This window comes from Salmo salar, chromosome 24, assembly GCF_965601325.2.
Source record: "Salmo salar chromosome 24, fSalSal1, whole genome shotgun sequence".
Classification (NCBI taxonomy): Eukaryota; Metazoa; Chordata; class Actinopteri; order Salmoniformes; family Salmonidae; genus Salmo; species Salmo salar.
Window position 1 is genome coordinate 31,531,717 of NC_138314.1, and position 22,274 is coordinate 31,553,990.

The 22,274-nt window shown below is 45.5% G+C and overlaps 1 protein-coding gene across 5 annotated transcripts in view; it reads left to right on the forward strand.

The window, feature by feature from the left end:
* agtpbp1 (ATP/GTP binding carboxypeptidase 1) overlaps positions 1–21,773 on the forward strand; it is a 41,822-nt gene extending 20,049 nt beyond the window's left edge. For 2 of the 5 annotated variants that reach the window (XM_014172163.3, XM_014172169.3), the window contains 17 exons: positions 16–193; positions 330–368; positions 892–986; positions 1,397–1,513; positions 1,914–2,539; positions 2,652–2,735; positions 2,811–2,897; positions 4,937–5,085; positions 5,232–5,319; positions 7,184–7,328; positions 8,459–8,609; positions 8,755–8,935; positions 9,091–9,220; positions 9,970–10,101; positions 12,768–12,944; positions 17,436–17,596; positions 20,593–21,773. In XM_014172163.3, the coding sequence (XP_014027638.1) occupies positions 16–193; positions 330–368; positions 892–986; positions 1,397–1,513; positions 1,914–2,539; positions 2,652–2,735; positions 2,811–2,897; positions 4,937–5,085; positions 5,232–5,319; positions 7,184–7,328; positions 8,459–8,609; positions 8,755–8,935; positions 9,091–9,220; positions 9,970–10,101; positions 12,768–12,944; positions 17,436–17,596; positions 20,593–20,770 (2,718 nt within the window). In that variant the 3' untranslated portion in view covers positions 20,771–21,773. Of the gene's footprint in view, positions 1–15; positions 194–329; positions 369–891; positions 987–1,396; positions 1,514–1,913; positions 2,540–2,651; positions 2,736–2,810; positions 2,898–4,936; positions 5,086–5,231; positions 5,320–7,183; positions 7,329–8,458; positions 8,610–8,754; positions 8,936–9,090; positions 9,221–9,969; positions 10,102–12,767; positions 12,945–14,365; positions 15,638–17,435; positions 17,597–20,592 lie in introns of those variants that run through there. The other 3 variants (XM_014172170.3, XM_014172168.3, XM_014172167.3) reach the window with 3 other exon arrangements.
* Positions 21,774–22,274: the final 501 nt, after the last annotated feature.

Genomic DNA, 22,274 nt, shown 5'->3' on the forward strand with positions numbered 1-22,274 from the left:
ATGTGTTGTTGTTAGGAGTGCCTGCCAGTGAGGACTCTGGACCCTCTGATCAACACCTCCAGCCTCGTCATGAGGAAGTGCTTCCCCAAGAACCGCCTCCCTCTGCCCACCATCAAGAGTGTCTTTCACCACCAGCTGCTTCGTGTCCCCGCAGGAGGACCAGTCGCTCAGCTCTACAACCAGCCACTGGGGGGTGAGGCTCCACACACACACACACACACACACACACACACACACACATTCTACACTCACAATACTTGTGAGCCACTTAAATCACCCCACTGGTCATTGCACACAGTTAACTCTCACGCTCCCCACGTCCCTTTCAGGAGGACCCATTTACCAGTTCTACACCAAGCCCCCATGGGGTAAGACTTGTCACAATAAATAGCAGCAGCCTAACCACTACTGAGTCACACTCCTCAGTCTGTCACACTGCTAACAGTATAATACACCCTGTCCTACATCAAGGATCTGTAACTCGAGAACTTTCACACTATTTAGTTGTTCATTGACATCACCTCACTCAACAAGCCAATCAAGACACCAGCTCTCTCTCACTCTCTCATCTCACTCCTGGCTGCTTATTATCACAGTCACCTTTCTCTAGTGCACAATCCAACCAACCAATCAGGGGTGAGTTTCCAGAAATCATAAATATCATCTTGAGCATTTTTTAAATTTATTTAACCTTTATTTAACTAAGCAGTGATCATTGTTCATCCTTTGCTTACTAATGGACTTAAGATTGTCTTTGTTTTTTGGAAACGCTACACCCTGTAACCAGTCAGGTTATGCCTTGGGCTCAATTCAGGAAGTAAACTGTAATGTCTGTTTTACTTCCTGGATTGACTGATTAGAAATGCAATCCTCCCTGTGTGTGCTTGCCAGTTGATGATGTGGTGGACAAGAGCGACAATAATGAGGATGCAGAGGCCGAGAACGACACGGAGAACGAGGTGGAGGAGAAGGACCATCACGCTGGGGTACAGTGACCTTGACCGCAGCCTTTTAATTTAAACCTCGCCTTGTTTGACTGACCGCAGATTGACCACAGGAAAGGTTACACTGCAGTGACCAGACTGACGGACACAATATGCAAACATATATACTGACCACAACCACAGCTGCTCTCTGACCTCTGTCTCTGAGGTTGAAGTAAAAACAATCTAATAGAGGGTTTTCTATTGGCATCCTGCTTTTTCACAGCTGCTCTCTGACCTCTGTCTCTGAGGTTGAAGTAAAAACAATCTAATAGAGGGTTTTCTATTGGCATCCTGCTTTTTCACAGCTGCTCTCTGACCTCTGTCTCTGAGGTTGAAGTAAAAACAATCTAATAGAGGGTTTTCTATTGGCATCCTGCTTTTTCAGGTGTTTCATGTTCTCCCCTCTGCAGAATGATGACATAGAAACGGACATCAACAAACTGACACCCAGAGAGACCCATAGCAGGCCGTTTGAAGAGCTGAAGATCTATGAGAGATTTTTTCTGGAGCTCTCAGAGGATTTCCAGGTAATGCAGTACACCTTTTTGTGCCTTTAGTTTAATAATAGTATTTTGGGGGGTATTTTTATATTTCCGGTATACACTTGTACTAGTGTGTAATGGAAATGTTTCTTGCAACTCCCCCTGAGACACCTGCAGGGAGTGGGGTCACGGCCAGGGACCCCATTGTCCAGCACCCCTGAAGCAATTGGGGTGAAGTGCCTTGCTCAAGGGCGCAGTGACCGATTTTTCACCTTGTAGGCTATGGGAATTGAACCAGTGACCTTTTGGTTCCTGGCCCAACGCCCTAACCTCGAAGCTTCCATTTTCAACATTCCATTTTAAAACTTACAGAAGTGTGTTTTTAACCTGGGGACCAGGTGATCAGAAAGCTGCCTGAAGTCCAATCTCCTTTGTGTCTATGCAGGTGTTTAACGTTGACAACCCAAAGAGAGGTGTGACGGCCACCCCAGCAGCTCCCAAGTCTCAACGCCCAATCATCCTTCCCACCGCCCAGGCCCTGCCTCCGAAAACCCCCACTGCTGCCCCCCTTCAGGGGGAGTGCCCCCATCCGGCCCCAGTCCCTCCCCTGGACCTTGACACCATCAACATCACAAAGGACCAAGATGGCTGCAGTGATCACACCCACAGCCGAACCCACCCTGGGGCGGGGCTGGAGCAGGAGCTGGTCCAGGGACTGGAGCGGGTGGCCCTGGATGGAACTGGGCCTCAGGGCGGAGGAGGACGGGTCAACAAGCACAATAGCCAGCCCCCAATACTGGCTGGGGGTGTGGCTGCCCGACGGGGGGGAGAGGGTGAGGAGATGTTAGCAGAGGAGTGGGCTGAGGAGGAGGAGAGTGGCGAGGGGGTAGTGCTGCAGGTGCCGGACACGGCCTTGCTCCTGCCGCTCCACGACCCTGACCTGTACGTGGAGATGGTGAAGAGCACACGCTCTGTGCCACAGTTTTCCGAGGTGGCCTACCCAGACTACTTTGGCCACGTGGCGCCCACCTTCCGAGAACACATCCTGGAGAGGGTCTACGGCGTGCAGAGGTGAGACCCCTAGACACTGATCTAGGATCTATATGACTGTCCGTCCCTCCCCCCCATTGTTTTACTGCTGCTGTTGTGTGATGATGTCACTCAGTCCTTTGCCCCCCTTCAGGACTAAGATCTTCCAGGACATTGAGAGGCTGATCCACCCCAACGACATCCTGGATAAAGTGGTCTACGACTTGGACATACAGAGGTGAGCACCATCGTCCGTCCAGGGAACTGTGTGTGTGTGTGTGTGTCTCACGGTGTGGGCCCTGTGTGTTTTCAGTTGTCCAGTGGTTGATGGCGGCGAATCTCTGAAGTTCAACTCTCAGTTTGAGTCTGGCAACCTGAGGAAAGCAGTTCAAGTCAGAAAGTGAGTGTTGTGTCCCATTGTTACTTAAACTAGGATAAAAAAAACAACATTTTAAATTCATTAATGTAGACCGTTTAGTCATACCTGTATACGGGTTCAGAATGGCAGATTTGGTCACTAATAAGTTTGAACGTAGTGGCTGTCATTACGCTAGGGTGGAGCGTTTCCAGAGCCCAGGCTCTGCGCTTCACAGTGCTGTGTGGGTTTTCACTGACAGCCATTCTGAGCACCGAGCGCGACAAGATGATTCTCCGATCGCTCATGCTAATTGGGCAACTTTTGCTAATTTTTTGTTGTCAGAGTGAGGGGAAATGCTGTAAATTAAGATGACTATGTATTTTGAAAGATAAGACATTGAGGATTATAATGCATATTGCTTTGATGTCGTACAAGCAAGCCAAACACCCATGAGTCCAAATGTGCACTTCTCATTTCCATCTGATAAAACTCATGTCCTATACAGTGTCAGTGTTTATGATCACTGTATTTGATGTACAGTTACAAGACAACATGGCATCATACACTGGGTTGTTCTGAACAGAATGACCCTATCCACCCCTTCCCAGATCCACCTGCTCAAACCCCCATCTCCAGCCCGCATCACTTTCCACCACATGGCCTGAAACTACACCATTTTGTTTCTTTCCCTCGCACACGCACTTTCAACATTTAAATAATAAAGCATTGACTCCTTTCTATTCACACTACGATGATCTGTTTCTCTGAATTACCTTATGAAAGCCTAAAACTGTAATATCGTATTTTGTAACTTAGCTAGTCATATTGGCAATAGACCCTTTTCCAGTACACGACCCACTGACATCAGGTACAGATGCCCGCGACTCTTGGAGGCAGTAAAAACCATCGCCAGCTGCGCCCATTCAACATCACCTAGATGTATGTTTTTATTACTTCTAAACAAAATCACTTTTTGAGGTTCTCATACGCTTACAGTGATGTTTTAATTCTTGCTTGAATAGTCGCTTAGATTATATTTGTTTGTGGTCTTTGCAAAATAACTATTTCAGATGCAGCAGTTGTTAGCTAGAATGCTAACCCTCATTGATATAGGCTGTAGCAAAACCTAGCCAAAGAGCCATTTTACTGGTTGAAGTTTTAAATGTTTTTTTAAGTATAATGCAGATGATTTGCGATGATGACGCAAACATTATATTAAGCAGGACATTCATACAAGCCGTAAAATCCAATTTATAATTCAACATGTAAATAGAGGCTTTTTTGCTGGCGTTCTATAAGAACTTCCCCTTGTTCTGCCACCAACTTGTGGCAATGTTTGCAAACACAGAAAGGGGTCTATAGAACAAGCTTTCAAATCATGCCCACCTGACCCAGATTTTTAGAGTTTTTTTGGATTGCGTCAACAACAACAACAGTAATTGTGTGACGGCTGGGATGCAGGGTTGTGTTCAAAACAACTAGAAGTGTGCTTGCTCGAGTTCCTCAATGGTATATCTAGCAGAGCTATAAATAAATAGTACCGTATAGTTGAAGACTCTTCTTTGAGTCATAAAAGTGCAGAACTGTGTACACGTTGGAGAAGTGTGTTTCCACTTGGAGACACAAGTTACTCCTCTCACTTAAACCCTTGTTTTGTCTCATGTTGCACCTACCCCACATTATCCAGAAATATTCTTATCATGTTACTGAATGTATCCAGAGTATTTTCAGATTTCGTTATCAACAAATGCGGTAAAGTACAGTAAATGTAAAAATGCACATAAAATCAACAATGTAATGTTTGGATTCAGTCTTGTCTCAGGTGAACTGTTGTGTACTCACCTTTGGTCTAATTATTTTCCCATTGTTTCCAAACTGTTCTCTTTCAATTGCTACCATGGTTATGCATATGCTTCTCATATTTCTTAATTTTGCCCTGTCCATATAGGCCAATTCCCACGACTGTAAAGAGTTAAATAAAAATAGTAGTAGTAGTTGTTGTATTCAGTTGTCTTTGCCCACATGTATGGGCCATTTGGTTTGCTTAAAGGTTGAGCTGATGTGATCTGTGTCTGTTCCAGGTTTGAGTACGACCTGGTCCTAAACTCCGACATCAACAGTAACCACTACCACCAGTGGTTCTACTTTGAGGTGAGCTGCATGCGCGTGGGAGCCCTCTATCGCTTCAACATCATCAACTGTGAAAAGTCCAACAGCCAGTTCAACTACGGTAAGTGACTGACTGACTCAATGACATGGTCATTTTTGTTGCATTATTTAGCAAATGATGTTTGGCAAAGCTTCTGTGTTTCCATAGAAATGCTAATTCAGTTTTCTGTGTGTATGGAATTAACGTCTCCTTGGTACTGTCTTCAGGTATGCAGGTTCTGATGTACTCTGTACAGGAGGCCATTATCGGGAGGCCCCATTGGGTTCGCACCGGAACGGACATCTGTTACTACAAGTAGGTGTGACTGTCCTCCCTCACCCCGCCAGCAGAGGCAGTAATCACACAGCCCACCGGACAAGTAGTGCACCTGTCAGGAGAAATGAGCCCCGTTCCAATACTTTAGAAATGCATCCTTCCGACCTGTACCTTGAAGTAACCCCAGACCTAAATAGGTTAGTGTGGTGAAAGTAATAGGATTGTAACTTATCCTATCACTTATAAACTCAGCAAAAAAAGAAACGACCCTGTCTTTCAAAGATCATTCATAAAATCCAAATAACTTCAAAAGATCTTCATTGTGAAGGGTTTAAACACTGTTTCTCATGCTTATTCAATGAACCATAAACAATTAATGAACATGCACCTGTGGAACGGTCGTTAAGACATTAACAGCTTACAGACAGTAGGCAATTAAGGTCACAGTTATGAAAACTTAGGACACTAAAGAGTCCTTTCTTCTGACTCTGAAAAACACCAAAAGAAAGATGCCCAGGGTTCCTGCTCATCTGCGGGAACATGCCTTAGTCATGCTGCAAGGAGGCATGAAGACTGCAGCTGTGGCCAGAGCAATAAATTGCAATGTCCGTACTGAGACGCCTAAGACAGCGCTACAGGGAGACAGGACAGACAGCTGATTGTCCTCGCAGTGGCAGACCACGTGTAACAACACCTGCACAGGATCGGTACATCCAAACATCACACCTGCGGGACAGGTACAGGATGGCAACAACAACTTCATGAGTTACACCAGGAACGCACAATCCATCCATCAGTGCTCAGACTGTCCGCAATAGGCTGAGAGAGGCTGGACTGAGGGCTTGTAGGCCTGTTGTAAGGCAGGTCCTCACCAGACATCACCGGCAACAACATTGCCTATGGGCACAAACCCACCGTTGCTGGACCAGACAGGACTGGCAAAAAGTGCTCTTCACTGAGTTGCGGTTTTCTCTCACCAGGGTTGATGGTCAGATTCGCGTTTATCGTCGAAGGAATGAGCGTTACACCGAGGCCTGTACTCTGGAGCGGGATTGATTTGGAGGTGGAAGGTCCGTCATGGTCTGGGGCGGTGTGTCACAGCATCATCGGACTGAGCTTGTTGTCATTGCAGGCAATCTCAATGCTGTGCGTTAAAGGGAAGACATCCTCCTCCCTCATGTGGTACCCTTCCTGCAGGCTCATCCTGACATGACCCTCCAGCATGACAATGCCACCAGCCATACTGCTCGTTCTGTGCGTGATTTCCTGCAAGACAGGAATGTCAGTGTTCTGCCATGGCCAGCGAAGAGCCCAGATCTCAATCCCATTGAGCACATCTGGGACCTGTTGGATTGGAGGGTGAGGGCTAGGGCCATTCTCCCCAGAAATGTCCGGGAACTTGCAGGTGCCTTGGTGGAAGAGTAGGGTAACATCTCACAGCAAGAACTGGCAAATCTGGTGCAGTCCATGAGGAGGAGATGCACTGCAGTACTTAATGCAGCTGGTGGCCACACCAGATACTGACTGTTACTTTTGATTTTGACCCCCCCTTTGTTCAGGGACACATTATTCCATTTCTGTTAATCACATGTCTGTGGAACTTGTTCAGTTTATGTCTCAGTTGTTGAATCTTATGTTTATACAAATATTTACACATGTTAAGTTTGCAGTTGAAATAAGCAGTTGACAGTGAGAGGACGTTTCTTTTTTTGCTGAGTTTAGGTCTGTGCTTACCTCAAGGAAGCGAGGAAGGAAGGGTGCATTTTGTAGTTTTAAGTATTTGAACAGGGCCATGAAATAGGTTACTTGTTGGTCACTTCCGTAGATACCGGTGTCATGTGAATGTGTTTCTGTATGTTATTATATCAAGCTTTTGTGAACTTCTCAACCTCCTTTTACCCAGAAACCACTTCTCCAGGAGCTCGATCGCAGCAGGCGGTCAGAAGGGGAAGTCCTACTACACCATGACCTTCAGCATGACCTTCAACCACAAGGACGATGTCTGCTACTTCGCTTACCACTACCCTTACACCTACTCTACTCTAAAGGTACTGTATACCACTACCCTTACCCCTACACTTACTCTAAAGGTACTGTATACCACTACCCTTACACTTACTCTACTCTAAAGGTACTGTATACCACTACACTTACTCTAAAGGTACTGTATACCACTACCCTTACACTTACTCTACTCTAAAGGTACTGTATACCACTACCCTTACACCTACACTTACTCTAAAGGTACTGTATACCCTTACACCTACTCTACTCTAAAGGTACTGTATACCCTTACACCTACTCTACTCTAAAGGTACTGTATACCACTACACCTACTCTACTCTAAAGGTACTGTATACCACTACACCTACTCTACTCTAAAGGTACTGTATACCCTTACACCTACTCTACTCTAAAGGTACTGTATACCCTTACACCTACTCTACTCTAAAGGTACTGTATACCCTTACACCTACTCTACTCTAAAGGTACTGTATACCCTTACACCTACTCTACTCTAAAGGTACTGTATACCCTTAGACCTACTCTACTCTAAAGGTACTGTATACCCTTAGACCTACTCTACTCTAAAGGTACTGTATACCCTTAGACCTACTCTACTCTAAAGGTACTGTATACCCTTACACCTACACTACTCTAAAGGTACTGTATACCACTACGCCTACTCTACTCTAAAGGTACTGTATACCACCACACCAACTCTACTCTAAAGGTACTGTATACCCTTACACCTACTCTACAGGTACTGTATACCCTTACACCTACTCTACTCTAAAGGTACTAGATACAGCGCCGTGAAAAAGTATTTGCCCATTTTCTGATTTACTTTATTTGTTGAGGAACTAGAGCAAGTACACTTGTAGTTGTTTTGTTTGGAACAGAACCCTGCATCCCCACCATCATACTATTACTGTTGTTGTTTACGCAATCCAAAACCAGCCAATTATAAATCAAACTTTCGGTTACTGACCAACACTCCTAACCGCTAGGCTACATGCCGCCCAGCGTAGCACTACCCCTACTGTACTCTAAAGGTATAAAAGCTCAATCAACTCTGGAAAAAAGTGATTTCACTGTTTTGACGTTTGCGCAACACTAGCACAACAGAGCTCCACCGGTGTGTATAGCCTCCTTATGTGCCTGTGTTCCTGCCCAGATGCACCTGCAGAAGCTGGAGGCGCTGAGGACCCCTCAGACCTACCTGCGCGAAGACGTCCTGTGTGAGACTCTGGGGGGCAATAGCTGCCCCCTCCTCACCATCACCGCCATGCCCGAGTCCACCAGCAACGACCAGATCTGCCAGTTCAGTGAGTACTGACTGACTACTGGGGTAGGAACACTGACCTGAACTGAGTTAAAGATATCACTGTCTGTCACATTACCGTCTCCTCCTTCTCTGGGGGGGGGTGCTGCTGACTGTATTTCTATTTACTGTGTGATGTGTGTGTCCAGGGAACCGTCCGCTGGTGTTCCTGTCATCGCGGGTGCACCCAGGGGAGACCAACGCCAGCTGGGTGATGAAGGGCACCCTGGAGTTCCTGATGGGCAGCAGCCCCGTGGCACACAGTCTCAGGGAGGCATACATCTTCAAGATAGTCCCCATGCTCAACCCTGACGGAGTGGTCAACGGCAAGTAAGTGTACACACACACAATGCTCGTATGAACATACGCGCACACGAGCACACAGACACACACAACCAATGCTATATAGCAGACACGTGCACACACAAACTCAAGTTGATTAACTTCTCTTTTTCTCATTCCATTTCTCCCGCCGCTCCCTCCAGTCACCGTTGTTCTCTGAGCGGGGAGGATCTGAACCGACAGTGGCAGAACCCCAGTCCTGAGCTGCATCCTACCATCTATCACACTAAGAGCCTGCTGCAGTACCTCGCTGCCATCCAGAGGGCGCCACTGGTGAGCCCCACGGTTACATACTGTACCCGCCATATGTGCCATAGCCCGACTCCCTTACAGCGCTGGTCGCACGTGGCTAACTCTGTCACGCAAACCCTTTCCCTAGACATTATCTTAACCTTTTGTCTTTCCCTGACAGTCGTGACGGGAAGGCCAGGTTGATGAAGTTTGATTGTCTTCGATTGTCTTCATACATTCACAATCTCTGTCCCTGTGTGTCTGAGTCCTCTCCTTCCCTGTGTGTCTGAGCCCTCTCCTTCCCTGTGTGTCTGAGTCCTCTCCTTCCCTGTGTGTCTGAGCCCTCTCCTTCCCTGTGTGTCTGAGCCCTCTCCTTCCCTGTGTGTCTGAGCCCTCTCCTTCCCTGTGTGTATGAGTCCTCTCCTTCCCTGTGTGTCTGAGCCCTCTCCTTCCCTGTGTGTCTGAGCCCTCTCCTTCCCTGTGTGTCTGAGTCCTCTCCTTCCCTGTGTGTCTGAGTCCTCTCCTTCCCTGTGTGTCTGAGCCCTCTCCTTCCCTGTGTGTCTGAGTCCTCTCCTTCCCTGTGTGTCTGAGCCCTCTCCTTCCCTGTGTGTCTGAGCCCTCTCCTTCCCTGTGTGTCTGAGTCCTCTCCTTCCCTGTGTGTCTGAGCCCTCTCCTTCCCTGTGTGTCTGAGCCCTCTCCTTCCCTGTGTGTCTGAGCCCTCTCCTTCCCTGTGTGTCTGAGCCCTCTCCTTCCCTGTGTGTCTGAGCCCTCTCCTTCCCTCTGCTATGTAGGTGTTCTGTGACTACCACGGTCACTCCCGGAAGAAGAATGTGTTTATGTATGGTTGCAGTTTGAAGGAGACCGTATGGGAGACCAACATCAGCGCTACATCCTGTGAGCTACATGAAGACCTTGGTTATAGGGTGAGAACACACACACACACACACACACACACACACACACACACACACACACACACACACACACACACACACACACCTAGGGCTGTGACGGTCATTGAATTTAGGATGACAGTAATTGGCCGGCCAAATGACTGCGGTCTCCATAATTACTGGGGGGGGGGGGGTCCTGACTGCATGTGCTGCCATAGAAATAGAATGAATAGAACGGGCGTCCCCATTCAAGTGAATGATGGCATAATGGGTGGGACTGGCGGCCATTGCAAGTGTACATAGGAGCAAAGCAGGGAGCGTACCCATCAATATGTGCTGTGATTTGTCGATTCAACTGACATTACAAAAAATACATTCCATTGCATGAGCCACATCAGTTAACATCATTTGAATGAACATTCTACGTTACCATGGAAATGATTGCATCACAATACCAGGCAGCCATTGCGAGTGTACCCATGAGTTTATCAGTCAAATTTTCAGGGTTAGAGGTTCCAAGCCCGTTCTATTCATTCTATTTCTATGCTTTGCTACAACACCCTGCTTGTTTCAGAAAGGACCAACAAAGTTTCATCACCTTGTTAAGTCCATGTCACTACAGAAACGGAGTCAACCGCACAAATGCTCAGTAATTGTGCCAGCCCTACACACACACTATCTTCCATTTACATTTTACATTTAAGTCATTTAGCAGACGCTCTTATCCAGAGCGACTTACAAATTGGTGCATTCACCTTGTGATATCCAGTGGAACAACCACTTTACAATAGTGCATCTAAATCTTTTAAGGGGGGGGGGGGTTAGAAGGATTACTTTATCCTATCCTAGGTATTCCTTAAAGAGGTGGGGTTTCAGGTGTCTCCGGAAGGTGGTGATTGACTCCGCTGTCCTGACGTCGTGAGGGAGCTTGTTCCACCATTGGGGTGCCAGAACAGCGAACAGTTTTGACTGGGCTGAGCGGGAACTGTGCTTCCTCAGAGGTAGGGGGGCCAGCAGGCCAGAGGTGGATGAACGCAGTGCCCTTGTTTGGGTGTAGGGCCTGATCAGAGCCTGAAGGTATGGAGGTGCCGTTCCCTTCACAGCTCCGTAGGCAATCACCATGGTCTTGTAGCGGATGCGAGCTTCAACTGGAAGCCAGTGGAGAGAGCGGAGGAGCGGGGTGACGTGAGAGAACTTGGGAAGGTTGAACACCAGACGGGCTGCGGCGTTCTGGATGAGTTGTAGGGGTTTAAAGGCACAGGCAGGGAGCCCAGCCAACAGCGAGTTGCAGTAATCCAGACGGGAGATGACAAGTGCCTGGATTAGGACCTGCGCCGCTTCCTGTGAGGCAGGGTCGTACTCTGCGAATGTTGTAGAGCATGAACCTACAGGGAAAGGAGAAGATTAATTGTGTGTCGTCTGCATAGCAATGATAGGAGAGACCATGTGAGGATATGACAGAGCCAAGTGACTTGGTGTATAGCGAGAATAGGAGAGGGCCTAGAACAGAGCCCTGGGGGACACCAGTGGTGAGAGCGCATGGTGCGGAGACAGATTCTCGCCACACCACCTGGTAGGAGCGACCTGTCAGGTAGGACGCAATCCAAGCGTGGGCCGCGCCGGAGATGCCCAACTCGGAGAGGGTGGAGAGGAGGATCTGATGGTTCACAGTATCAAAGGCAGCAGATAGGTCTAGAAGGATGAGAGCAGAGGAGAGAGAGTTAGCTTTAGCAGTGCGGAGAGCCTCCGTGACACAGAGAAGAGCAGTCTCAGTTGAATGCCCAGTCTTGAAACCTGACTGATTAGGATCAAGAAGGTCATTCTGAGAGAGATAGCAGGAGAGCTGGCCAAGGACGGCACGTTCAAGAGTTTTGGAGAGAAAAGAAAGAAGGGATACTGGTCTGTAGTTGTTGACATCGGAGGGATCGAGTGTAGGTTTTTTCGGAAGGGGTGCAACTCTCGCTCTCTTGAAGACAGAAGGGACGTAGCCAGCGGTCAAGGATGAGTTGATGAGCGAGGTGAGGAAGGGGAGAAGGTCTCCGGAAATGGTCTGGAGAAGAGAGGAGGGGATAGGGTCAAGTGGGCAGGTTGTTGGACGGCCGGCCGTCACAAGACGCGAGATTTCATCTGGAGAGAGAGGGGAGAAAGAGGTCAATGCACAGGGTAGGGCAGTGTGAGCAGGACCAGCGGTGTCGTTTGACTTAGCAAACGAGGATCGGATATCGTCAACCTTCTTTTCAAAATGGTTGACGAAGTCATCCGCAGAGAGGGAGGGGAGCTCCTCCGCTCTCTTCCCTTATGTTCGTTAATGTATTAAGGCTCTGGCTCAGAAACATATTACTTGCATTTAGCCAATGAAACCCTGATGATAAATCAGAACAGATTACCATCAGTACAGCTGTGATCCCTCTTATAGGAATCTCTGGATATGCTTTCCACATTTTTCATGGTATTTTCATGGCTGTTCAATTTTGCTCAGGTCAACTCAGCAACAATATCTCTCAAATAATTTGCATACAGGGCGGGACCAGGCCACCTGGAAACAATGAGGACACAGTGGATAGTTACACACACACACACACACCGACTGTTTCTCTTTTAGATCCTCTCACGTACATCCATCCGCAGGCATGCCCTCATTGTGTATTGTCTCTAGGTGTTGCGCTCAAACTCTTCCCCCGTCCTCCGTCCCTCAGACTCTGCCTAAGATCCTGTCCCAGATGGCACCGGCCTTCAGCATGGCCAGCTGTAGCTTTGTGGTGGAGCGCTCCAAGGAGGCCACGGCCCGCGTGGTGGTGTGGAGGGAGATCGGAGTCCAGCGCAGCTACACCATGGAAAGCACACTCTGCGGCTGTGACCAGGGCAAATACAAGGTGGGGTGGGGGTATGTGGACTAACAACCAGCAGGGGGAGCTATAGTCCTGTAAATCATGCTCTTAGTGACTAAAAGCAGCATCATCAGGCTTATTATGTCATATCCACTAAACACAGGACAGAACTGTGTGTGTGTGGTTTTACTGTCCCTGTGGGGACCAGAAGTCCTCACAAGGCTTGTAAAACATGCGCCTGTCCCCACAATGAAAAAGGCAATTTTAGGGTTGGGGTTACAATTAGGGTTAGGGAAAATTGTTTGGCCCCCACTAGGAAGGTAGAAAAAACGCGTGTGAGTTGATGTTCTGCCTGTCTGTCAGTGAGTGTAGAAACCTCTGGCAGCTCCTAGCCCTCTCTCAGCACTGGAGTTGCCAATGTCAACATCTGTAGAGCCCAGGGGCAGGCTCGGGTTGCCAGTTTGGTATGGTCCCTTTTTCTCATCCTTCCTGATTGGGTTATGTATTTATGGGGAAAGTGTTTGGACAGATGTGCAGGAAGCCCATTTTGTTGACGTTCTATTTGTCATGCTCCCGCCAAGCCAGTGTCCTCTTTATATATTTTTTACCTTTATTTAACTAGGCAAGTCAGTTAAGAACAAATTGTTATTTTCAATGATGGCCTAGGAACAGTGGTTTAACTGCCTTGTTCAGGGGCAGAATGACAGATTTGTACCTTGTCAGCTCGGGGATTCGATCTTGAAACATTTTTACATTTTAGTCATTTAGCAGACGCTCTTATCCAGAGCGACTTACAGTAGTGAATGCATACATTTCAATTAATTTCATACATTTTTTTTTTTTTTTTTTTTTTTTTTTTTTTCTCTCCGTACTGCCACCCCGTGGGAATTGAACCCACAACCCTGGCGTTGCAAACACCATGCTCTACCAACTGAGCTACAGGGAAGCTTCCGGTTACTAGTCCAACGCTCTAACCACTAGGACCTGCCTCTTCTCTGAATCACAACGCTCCACAACACAACCATTTTACTGGAAGCCCACTGTAGACTTGAGATTGCACATGGGACAGACGTGTGTGTGTGTGTGTGTGTGTGTGTGTGTGTGTGTGCGTGTGTGTGTGTGTGTGTGTGTGTGTGTGTGTGTGTGTGTGTGTGGTGTGTGTGTGTGAGAGAGATATGTTTTTAAGTGTAAATAATACAGCGCTGAGTTCATTTAGAGGACTGGTCGATTGTTTGGTCGATAGGCTGTTGGTCGACCGAGATTTCTTAAGTCGAGCAGTAGCAAACAATAATCATTGGTGTACAAGACACCTGTCTGATTGGTGCCTGTCTGAGTGGACTGATCCATTGTGGAGGCCGTTGGGGTGGCACAGTCCATCACTCTAAGACGTGCTACTGAAATTGTATATGGTTATATTACGTAAGAACAATGGTGCAACACTAATAAAAAATATTATTTTATTACAGATGCGCTTTCTCCCACGTTGGATAGTGGTCGCTATCCATGGTTCTGAAACACATCAGTGCGCTGTTGAATTGGCGCCTTTTCCTAGACCATGTTGCTATGTGCATAATGGCTGGTTAACCAGCGTATTGGTGTTGAGAACAATGCAGCGGAGGCAGCAGCAGAGTTAGAAAACAGCCCTTGCCTTAATTGTCTAAGAAAAGTGAGGAGAGAAGAAACCCCAACTTTATTAGATCTATAATCAATAGCCTAACTGTAAAATGTCTGGCTTTATAAATCATCCCTACTGTATATATGTAGCTACAGAAATAAGACAGATCCTGTTTGAGTGTTTGTTTAATAGTGTACTGATTCCGTGAGCACCAAGCCTCACGCAACTACATGTCAGATAATCTTTGCTATTCTGTAATAAATGCGTTACACTTTTTTTCGTTAGAACAGCCTCTGATATTATTAAATCAATTATAAATACTATTAAAAATAATAACCCTCCTTTTTCTTGATCTCCTTATTGTTATGATCATCATTATAATAAATCATGTCATTATCATTAGTAGGATTGGCATAGCAGCCTTGTATAACCACCATCGAGCTGTAAGCCTCAGAGCGCATCCTGTTTAGTCTTAATACCGTAACTTACTGAGGACTATATTTCAATACTATTTTTATAGGCTACAGTACTGTATCTATCAATCAATCATTCATTTGTTCATGTCATCTCCCAGCATACGAGTCATTCATGATTTGAAATGCAATCAAGCATTTTAGTTTTTAAATAAAATAATAAAGCGACTATTGAATAATTGGCGTAAACCAACTGTTCCATTTCGGAAATTGCATTCACGAATGAATGTGACAGTTTTTACTCTTTGCTGTAATAAAGGCTTCACCAAAAAAGTGCTTATACTTGATTTCGTGTTTACATTGTTCCAAACGGTCAGAAAAATGATATTGTAATCTAACAGCACCTGTTTGGCACACATAATATGCAGGCAGAGCTTGTTCCTTACCTTCTTTTTCTTGATCTCCAGTATTTTCCACAAATAGTCACATTTATAGCACACATCTGACTGGGGTGACAGAGACAATTGGGTGCTAATCACACAGTCACTCGCTGTCATTTAGATTTTTACACAGCGCAGCAAGTCTTAGCCTGGCCCAGCACAATCAAATCAATTGCAGTCGGACTCCAGTTAGTCATTTGTGTCTTAATTATTTAATCAAAGAGTGCGCTGAAAGCATCTGACAAGTTCAGTGCATATATTTGATTTGATTTAAAACACATACAGTGGGGGAAAAAAGTATTTGATCCCCTGCTGATTTTGTACATTTGCCCACTTACAAAGAAATGATCAGTCTATAATTTTAATAGTAGGTTTATTTGAACAGTGAGAGACCGAATAACAACAAAAAAATCCAGAAAAACGCATGTCAAAAATGTTATAAAATGATTAGCATTTTAATGAAGGAAATAAGTATTTGTCCCCTCTGCAAAACATGACTTAGTACTTGGTGGCAAAACCCTTGTTGGCAATCACAGAGGTCAGACGTTTCTTGTAGTTGGCCACCAGGTTTGCACACATCTCAGGAGGGATTTTGTCCCACTCCTCTTTGCAGATCTTCTCCAAGTCATTAAGGTTTCGAGGCTGACGTTTGGCAACTCGAACCTTCAGCTCCCTCCACAGATTTTCTATGGAATTAAGGTCTGGAGAATGGCTAGGCCACTCCAGGACCTTAATGTGCTTCTTCTTGAGCCACTCCTTTGTTGCCTTGGCCGTGTGTTTTGGGTCATTGTCATGCTGGAATACCCATCCACGACCCATTTTCAATGCCCTGGCTAAGGGAAGGAGGTTCTCACCCAAGATTTGACGGTACATGGCCCCGTCCATCGTCCCTTTGATGCGGTGAAATTGTCCTGTCCCCTTAGCAGAAAAACACCCCCAATGCATAATGTTTCCACCTCCATGTTTGACGGTGTAGATGGTGTTCTTGGAATCATAGGCAGCATTCCTCCTCCTCCAAACACGGCGAGTTGAGTTGATGTCAAAGAGCTCCATTTTGGTCTCATCTGACCACAACACTTTCACCAGTTGTCCTCTGAGTCATTCAGATGTTCATTGGCAAACTTCAGATGGGCATGTATATGTATTCTTGAGAAGGGGGACCTCGCGGGCGCTGCAGGATTTCAGTCCTTCACGCCGTAGTGTTACCAGTTGTTTTCTTGGTGACTATGGTCCCAGCTGCCTTGATCATTGACAAGATCCTCCCATGTAGTTCTGGGCTGATTCCTCACCATTCTCATGATCATTGCAACTCCACGAGGTGAGATCTTGCATGGAGCCCCAAGCCGAGGGATATTGAAAGTTCTTTTGTGTTTCTTCCATTTGCGAATAATCGCACCAAATGTTGTCACCTTCTCACCAAGCTGCTTGGCGATGGTCTTGTAGCCCATTCCAGCCTTGTGTAGGTCTACAATCTTGTCCCTGACATCCTTGGAGAGCTCTTTGGTCTTGGCCATGGTGGAGAGTTTGGAATCTGATTGATTGTTTCTGTGGACAGGTGTCTTTTTTACAGGTAACAAGCTGCGGTTAGGAGCACTCCCTTTAAGAGTGTGCTCCTAATCTCAGCTCGTTACCTGTATAAAAGACACCTGGGAGCCAGAAATCTTTCTGATTGAGAGGGGGTCAAATAGTTATTTCCCTCATTAAAATGCAAATCAATTCATAACATTTCTGACATGTGTTTTTCTGGATATTTTTGTTGTTATTCTGTCTCTCATTGTTCAAATAAACCTACCATTAAAATGATAGACGGATCCTTTCTTTGTCAGTGGGCAAACATACAAAATCAGCAGGGGATCAAATACTTTTTTCCCCCACTGTAGGATGTGTCTATATATGGAAAGATATACATTTTAAAATGGAAGAACAGACTCCGGTCAACCAAGAGTTTTTTTTGTTTTTGTCAGGGACAGCCCTAAAATAATATGTGTGTGCACTGTGCGTGCATGCTTGTGTTTGTGTGTGTGTGTTTTATATAATGTTTGTACAGTAAGTGATTGTGTGTGTCCAGGGTCTTCAGATAGGCACCAGAGAGCTAGAGGAGATGGGAGCCCAGTTCTGTGTGGCTCTGCTAAGACTGAAGAGACTAACTTCCCCCCTGAAGCTGAGGAACCACGCACACCTGCTGGACATCGAGAGTGACCTTATGGAGACACACTGCAAAGTCTCCAGGTCAGACACACACCCCCTCACCAGGTCACTCACTCACACGCACACTTACAGACACGATCACACACACAATCCCACTTACCAACAATAAACCATACATGGTACACTAGTTAGAGAGTTGCAGCATGGCCAACACTCAGGACAGTAGTGTAGCTGCACCGTCCGCTGTCATCCTCAGAATCCTCATGACATGTGGCTCCTTACAAATCTCTTCTTGCATTTATTGATTTATCCATGTATAATTAATGTATTTACAGTGCATTCGGAAAGTGTTTAGACCCCTTGACTTTTTCCACATTTTGTTATGTTACAGCCTTATTATAAAATTTATTAAATGGTTGTTTTCCCCTCATCAATCTACACAAAATACCCAATAATGACAAAGCAAAAACATGTTTGTAAATGTATTAAAAAATAAATAAAAATGAAAACCACATTTACATAAGTATTCAGACCCTTTACTCAGTACTTTGTTGAAGCACCTTTGTCAGCGATTACAGCCTTGAGTCTTCTTGGGTATGACGCTGCAAGCTTGGCACCCCTGTATTTGTGGACTTTCCCCCATTCTTCTCTGCAGATCCTCTCAAGCTCTGTCAGGTTGAATTGGGAGCGTCGCTGCATAGCTATTTCCAGGTCTCTCAAGAGATATTTGATCGGGTTCAAGTCTGGGCTCTGGCTAGGCCACTGAAGGACATTCAGAGACTTGTCCCGAAGCCACTCCTGCGTTGTCTTGGCTGTGTGCTTAGGGTCGTTGTACTGTTGGGAGGTGAACCTTCGCCTCAGTCTAAGGTCCTGAGCGCTCTGGAGCAGGTTTTCATCAAGGATCTCTCTGTACTTTGCCTATTTCATCTTTCCCTCGTTCCTGACTAGTCTCCTTGTCACTGAAATACATCCCCACAGCATGATGCTGCCACCACCATGCTTCACCGTCGGGATCTTGCCAGGTTTCCTCCAGATGTGACGCTTGGCATTCAGGCCAAAGAATCTTGTTTCTCATGGTCTGAGTGTCCTTTCGGTTCTCATTGGCAAACTCAAAGCGGGCTGTCATGCCTTTTACTGAGGAGTGGCTTCCGTCTGTTCACTCTACCAAAAGATCTGATTGGTGGAGTGCTGCAGAGATGGTTGTCCTTCTGGAAGATTGTCCCATCCCCACGGAGGAACTCTGGAGCTCTGTCAGAGTGACCATCGGGTTCTTGGTCACCTCCTTGACCAAGGCCTTGTTCCCCTTATTGCTCAGTTTGGCCAGTCGGCCAGCTCTAGGAAGAATCTTGGTGGTTCTAAACTTCTTCCATTTAAGAATGATGGAGGCCACTGTGTTCTTGGGGACCTTCAATGCTGCAGAAATGTTTTGGTACACTTCCCTAGATATGTGCCTCAACACAATCCTCTTTCAGAGCTCTACGGACAATTCCTTCGACCTCATGGCTTGGTTTTTGCTCTGACATAAGCTGTCAACTGTGGGACCATATATAGACAGGTTTGTGCCTTTCCAAATCATGTCCAATCAATTGAATTTACCACAGGTGGACTCCAATCAAGTTGTAGAAACATCTCAAGGATGATCAATGGAAACAGGATGCACCTGAGCTCAATTTCGAGTCTCATAGCAAAGGGTCTGAATACTTATGTAAATACGTTTAAACATTTTTTTTATATACATTTCCAAAATAAACTGTTTTCGCTTTGTCATTATGGGGTATTGTGTGTAGATTGATGGAAAAAATGACTTAATCCATTTTAAAATAAGGCTGTAATGTAACAATGTGGAATACTTTCCGAATGCACTGTATTCATTGACTCCCATCAAGTAGCCAGGTTAGAGACCTCAGGGCTTGGCTATAGGCTCATCACAGCTTTATGCTTTTTCTCATTTAATATTTAATCACCAGACCAATGATATCATAACAATAGGATTGGAATTGTGTGCATGTGCGCATGTGTTTCTGTGAAAGGCTATACCCCTTGCACAGTCTTCACATTTTTCTGCCATAAAATGTAATCTAAAAAGTAATGACATTAGTTTTTTTTCCCCCAACAATCTACACATTTTCAAAGTGAAAGAAAAATGATAAAACATTTTCCAAATGACTAAAAACACAAAATGAGAACGTATTGATTGCGTATGTCTTCACACCCCAGAGTTAATACATTGGTAGAAGCACCTTTTGCCATTACAGCTGTGAATACTTTTCAATAATATTCTACCAACTCTCAGGGACATTGTTTTTGTCAACATTGCTAGGTTGTGGACAAAAAATCTAATGTATTCCCTTTTTAGATTTAATTTTAAGGCAACAAAATTAGAAGCCTATGCAAGGGCTGTGTAGATGTTCACTAGGCCCTGTATGTGTACAGTGCGTGTGTGTGTGTGTGTGGCCTTTGTGTGCATGCACGTGTGTGTGTGGCCGGTCCGGTGTAAGTGCGGCCCTTGCAGTCTTTCTCTAATGGACTGTAATGGCTCAAGCTCTCTCACTCTGGGATCTTAATACTCCTCTCCAGACAGCACTCTGTCCATCCCATTACAACCCGTCACACCCTCCTCCTAATCCACTTTACCTTTTTCTGGGGCGGGGGGCAGGGGTCAATGCCTGACCCCCCCCATCCACTGTCTCCACAGGATCCTCTTTCAAAGACCTCACACCATTAAAAACCGTAAAAACCACTAAACATCTGAGACATTTATCCATTAAACCACTAAACCAATGCAGAAGAGATGTCTCTATCAAAAACGTAGCACAACTACTGATTGATTAGATTTTTGTCGTTGGGTTAGTATTATTTTACCTGCCTGAACACTAGTTTTATCTTCTGAATTTCTTTCTGAAATCGTATAAATCATTATACCTAATTTCTGTCCAGACCCGTGGTCAAATATTTGTTGTTTCCTTTCAAATACTTTGTGTGTTTTAATAATTTGGTGGGTGTTTTATGTTAGTCCTATTTCACATATTGAGCCTGCCTAGAATGATGGGCTGTCTGTGTGTTGTGTTGTCAAGCAGCAGCCCGAGTACGTACTTGTTGGAGGATGAAGAGGCATCCTTCATGGAGGAGGTGGACTACAGTGCCGAGAGTGGCGACGAACCCGACAACGACCCCAACACCGCCGAACCCCACGACAATCACCTCTCCGACTCCGAGTCCAACAAGCATAGAGACTCACCCACCCACCTAGCTTAAACCCCCTGATCACAACCCAACCCCAACCAGATATCCCTGTTTTGCTCTGAAGTTACTTACTCCTCTCCCTCTGGCCTTGGTGCATCATGGATACCACATCCATGCTATATCTGCCTTGCATATCTCATGCAGATTTAGAGCGTTATAGAATGAATAGACACGTTAGACAAATAACACAAGTTAACAAAGGTTTTGTTGCAATGTCGCCATTTGTCATGAAAAGTGTTACACAAAGAGGATTACTAAATCTCTATTTATGTATGTCTATAGGTAATTCTATGGTTAGACACAAGTTGAGATGGAATGTACACCTTGGTCGTATTTGCATAAATAGTACAGTATGTCTCAATGACCTACTAATAACAGTAGCGCACAATTGGCATACCAGAAAGGTAGCAAGCAAAGTAGAACCATTTGCACATGTAACACATCAACATGCATACCGTACGCATGAATACAGAGGTACAGGGCACTTTTACAATCCTCACCTCACAGTAAAAGGTCAAAAGCTCAGGACAAAACTGACATTGATGTTGTGGATCTGTTTTGTGCTACTGAGAAGTACATGTATTTCTCTAGTCTGCCTGTAAGCTTGGTTGGTTGTCGTACAATGCAATGGTACTGAGTTTTAGAAAGGATGGTGCTATTTGGGAGTAGTTTAGAATTTTTATATATCTTCTCTTTTTTTACTTGTACTTTTTCTAGATGTAAGTAGGTATTAAGTTTTGGTTGTGTTTGTACAGTCGGTGCATGGCTATTTTAATGTTATTTTTCTTATTTATGAAGTTTTTTATTTTATTTGTGAGACGCACCCTACCGTGTGTGTGTGTGTGTGTAGTAGATGGAAATGCTAGACCACCATAGAACTGGGCAGCCATACGCTCTGTGATTGTGGGAGTAAAAAAAGAAAACTGACTAAACCTTTTTAATTTGATTGTAACACAAATAAGTTAACGCTTGCAATGAAATCATGGGAAATAAATGTGAAAATATCTGGATCATTTTGCGGTGTATTGTTATCCATTTAATCATGTGAATGTTGAGCCCGTGTGTATTTTGTTTTTGAAGGATGTGTTTTGTGTGTGTGGGGTGTATGTGTTTTATTTTTAGAGGTGTTTGTTGATTCTGTTTGAGTGCAAGTGATGTGTGTGCCCACCGCTAATGCCCCTCTGGCTGTATATGCATATCTGAGGTCAGACCATAGATACAGAAAGTGGACTCCTCTTTATTTCTGTGCCATTATAGCGTCTGTGATAGCAAGGGCAGCGCCATTGAGGCTACAACCCATAGGAATCCCCACCCAGTTGACTACTTTAAAATGGCAGAAGCATGGTGGAGGCCCTCTATGGCGCTGCCCATGCTAAAAAGTCATTTTGGCCACTAGAGCCCTCTCATTCTCTGTGTTAGACAAAGCTTCATGGAGAAGGTCAAAGTTCATCAGGGGAAACCTGGAGAGAGGGTGGTGTCTCCAAACCAACGACCCACAGCCACCATGACATTGGAC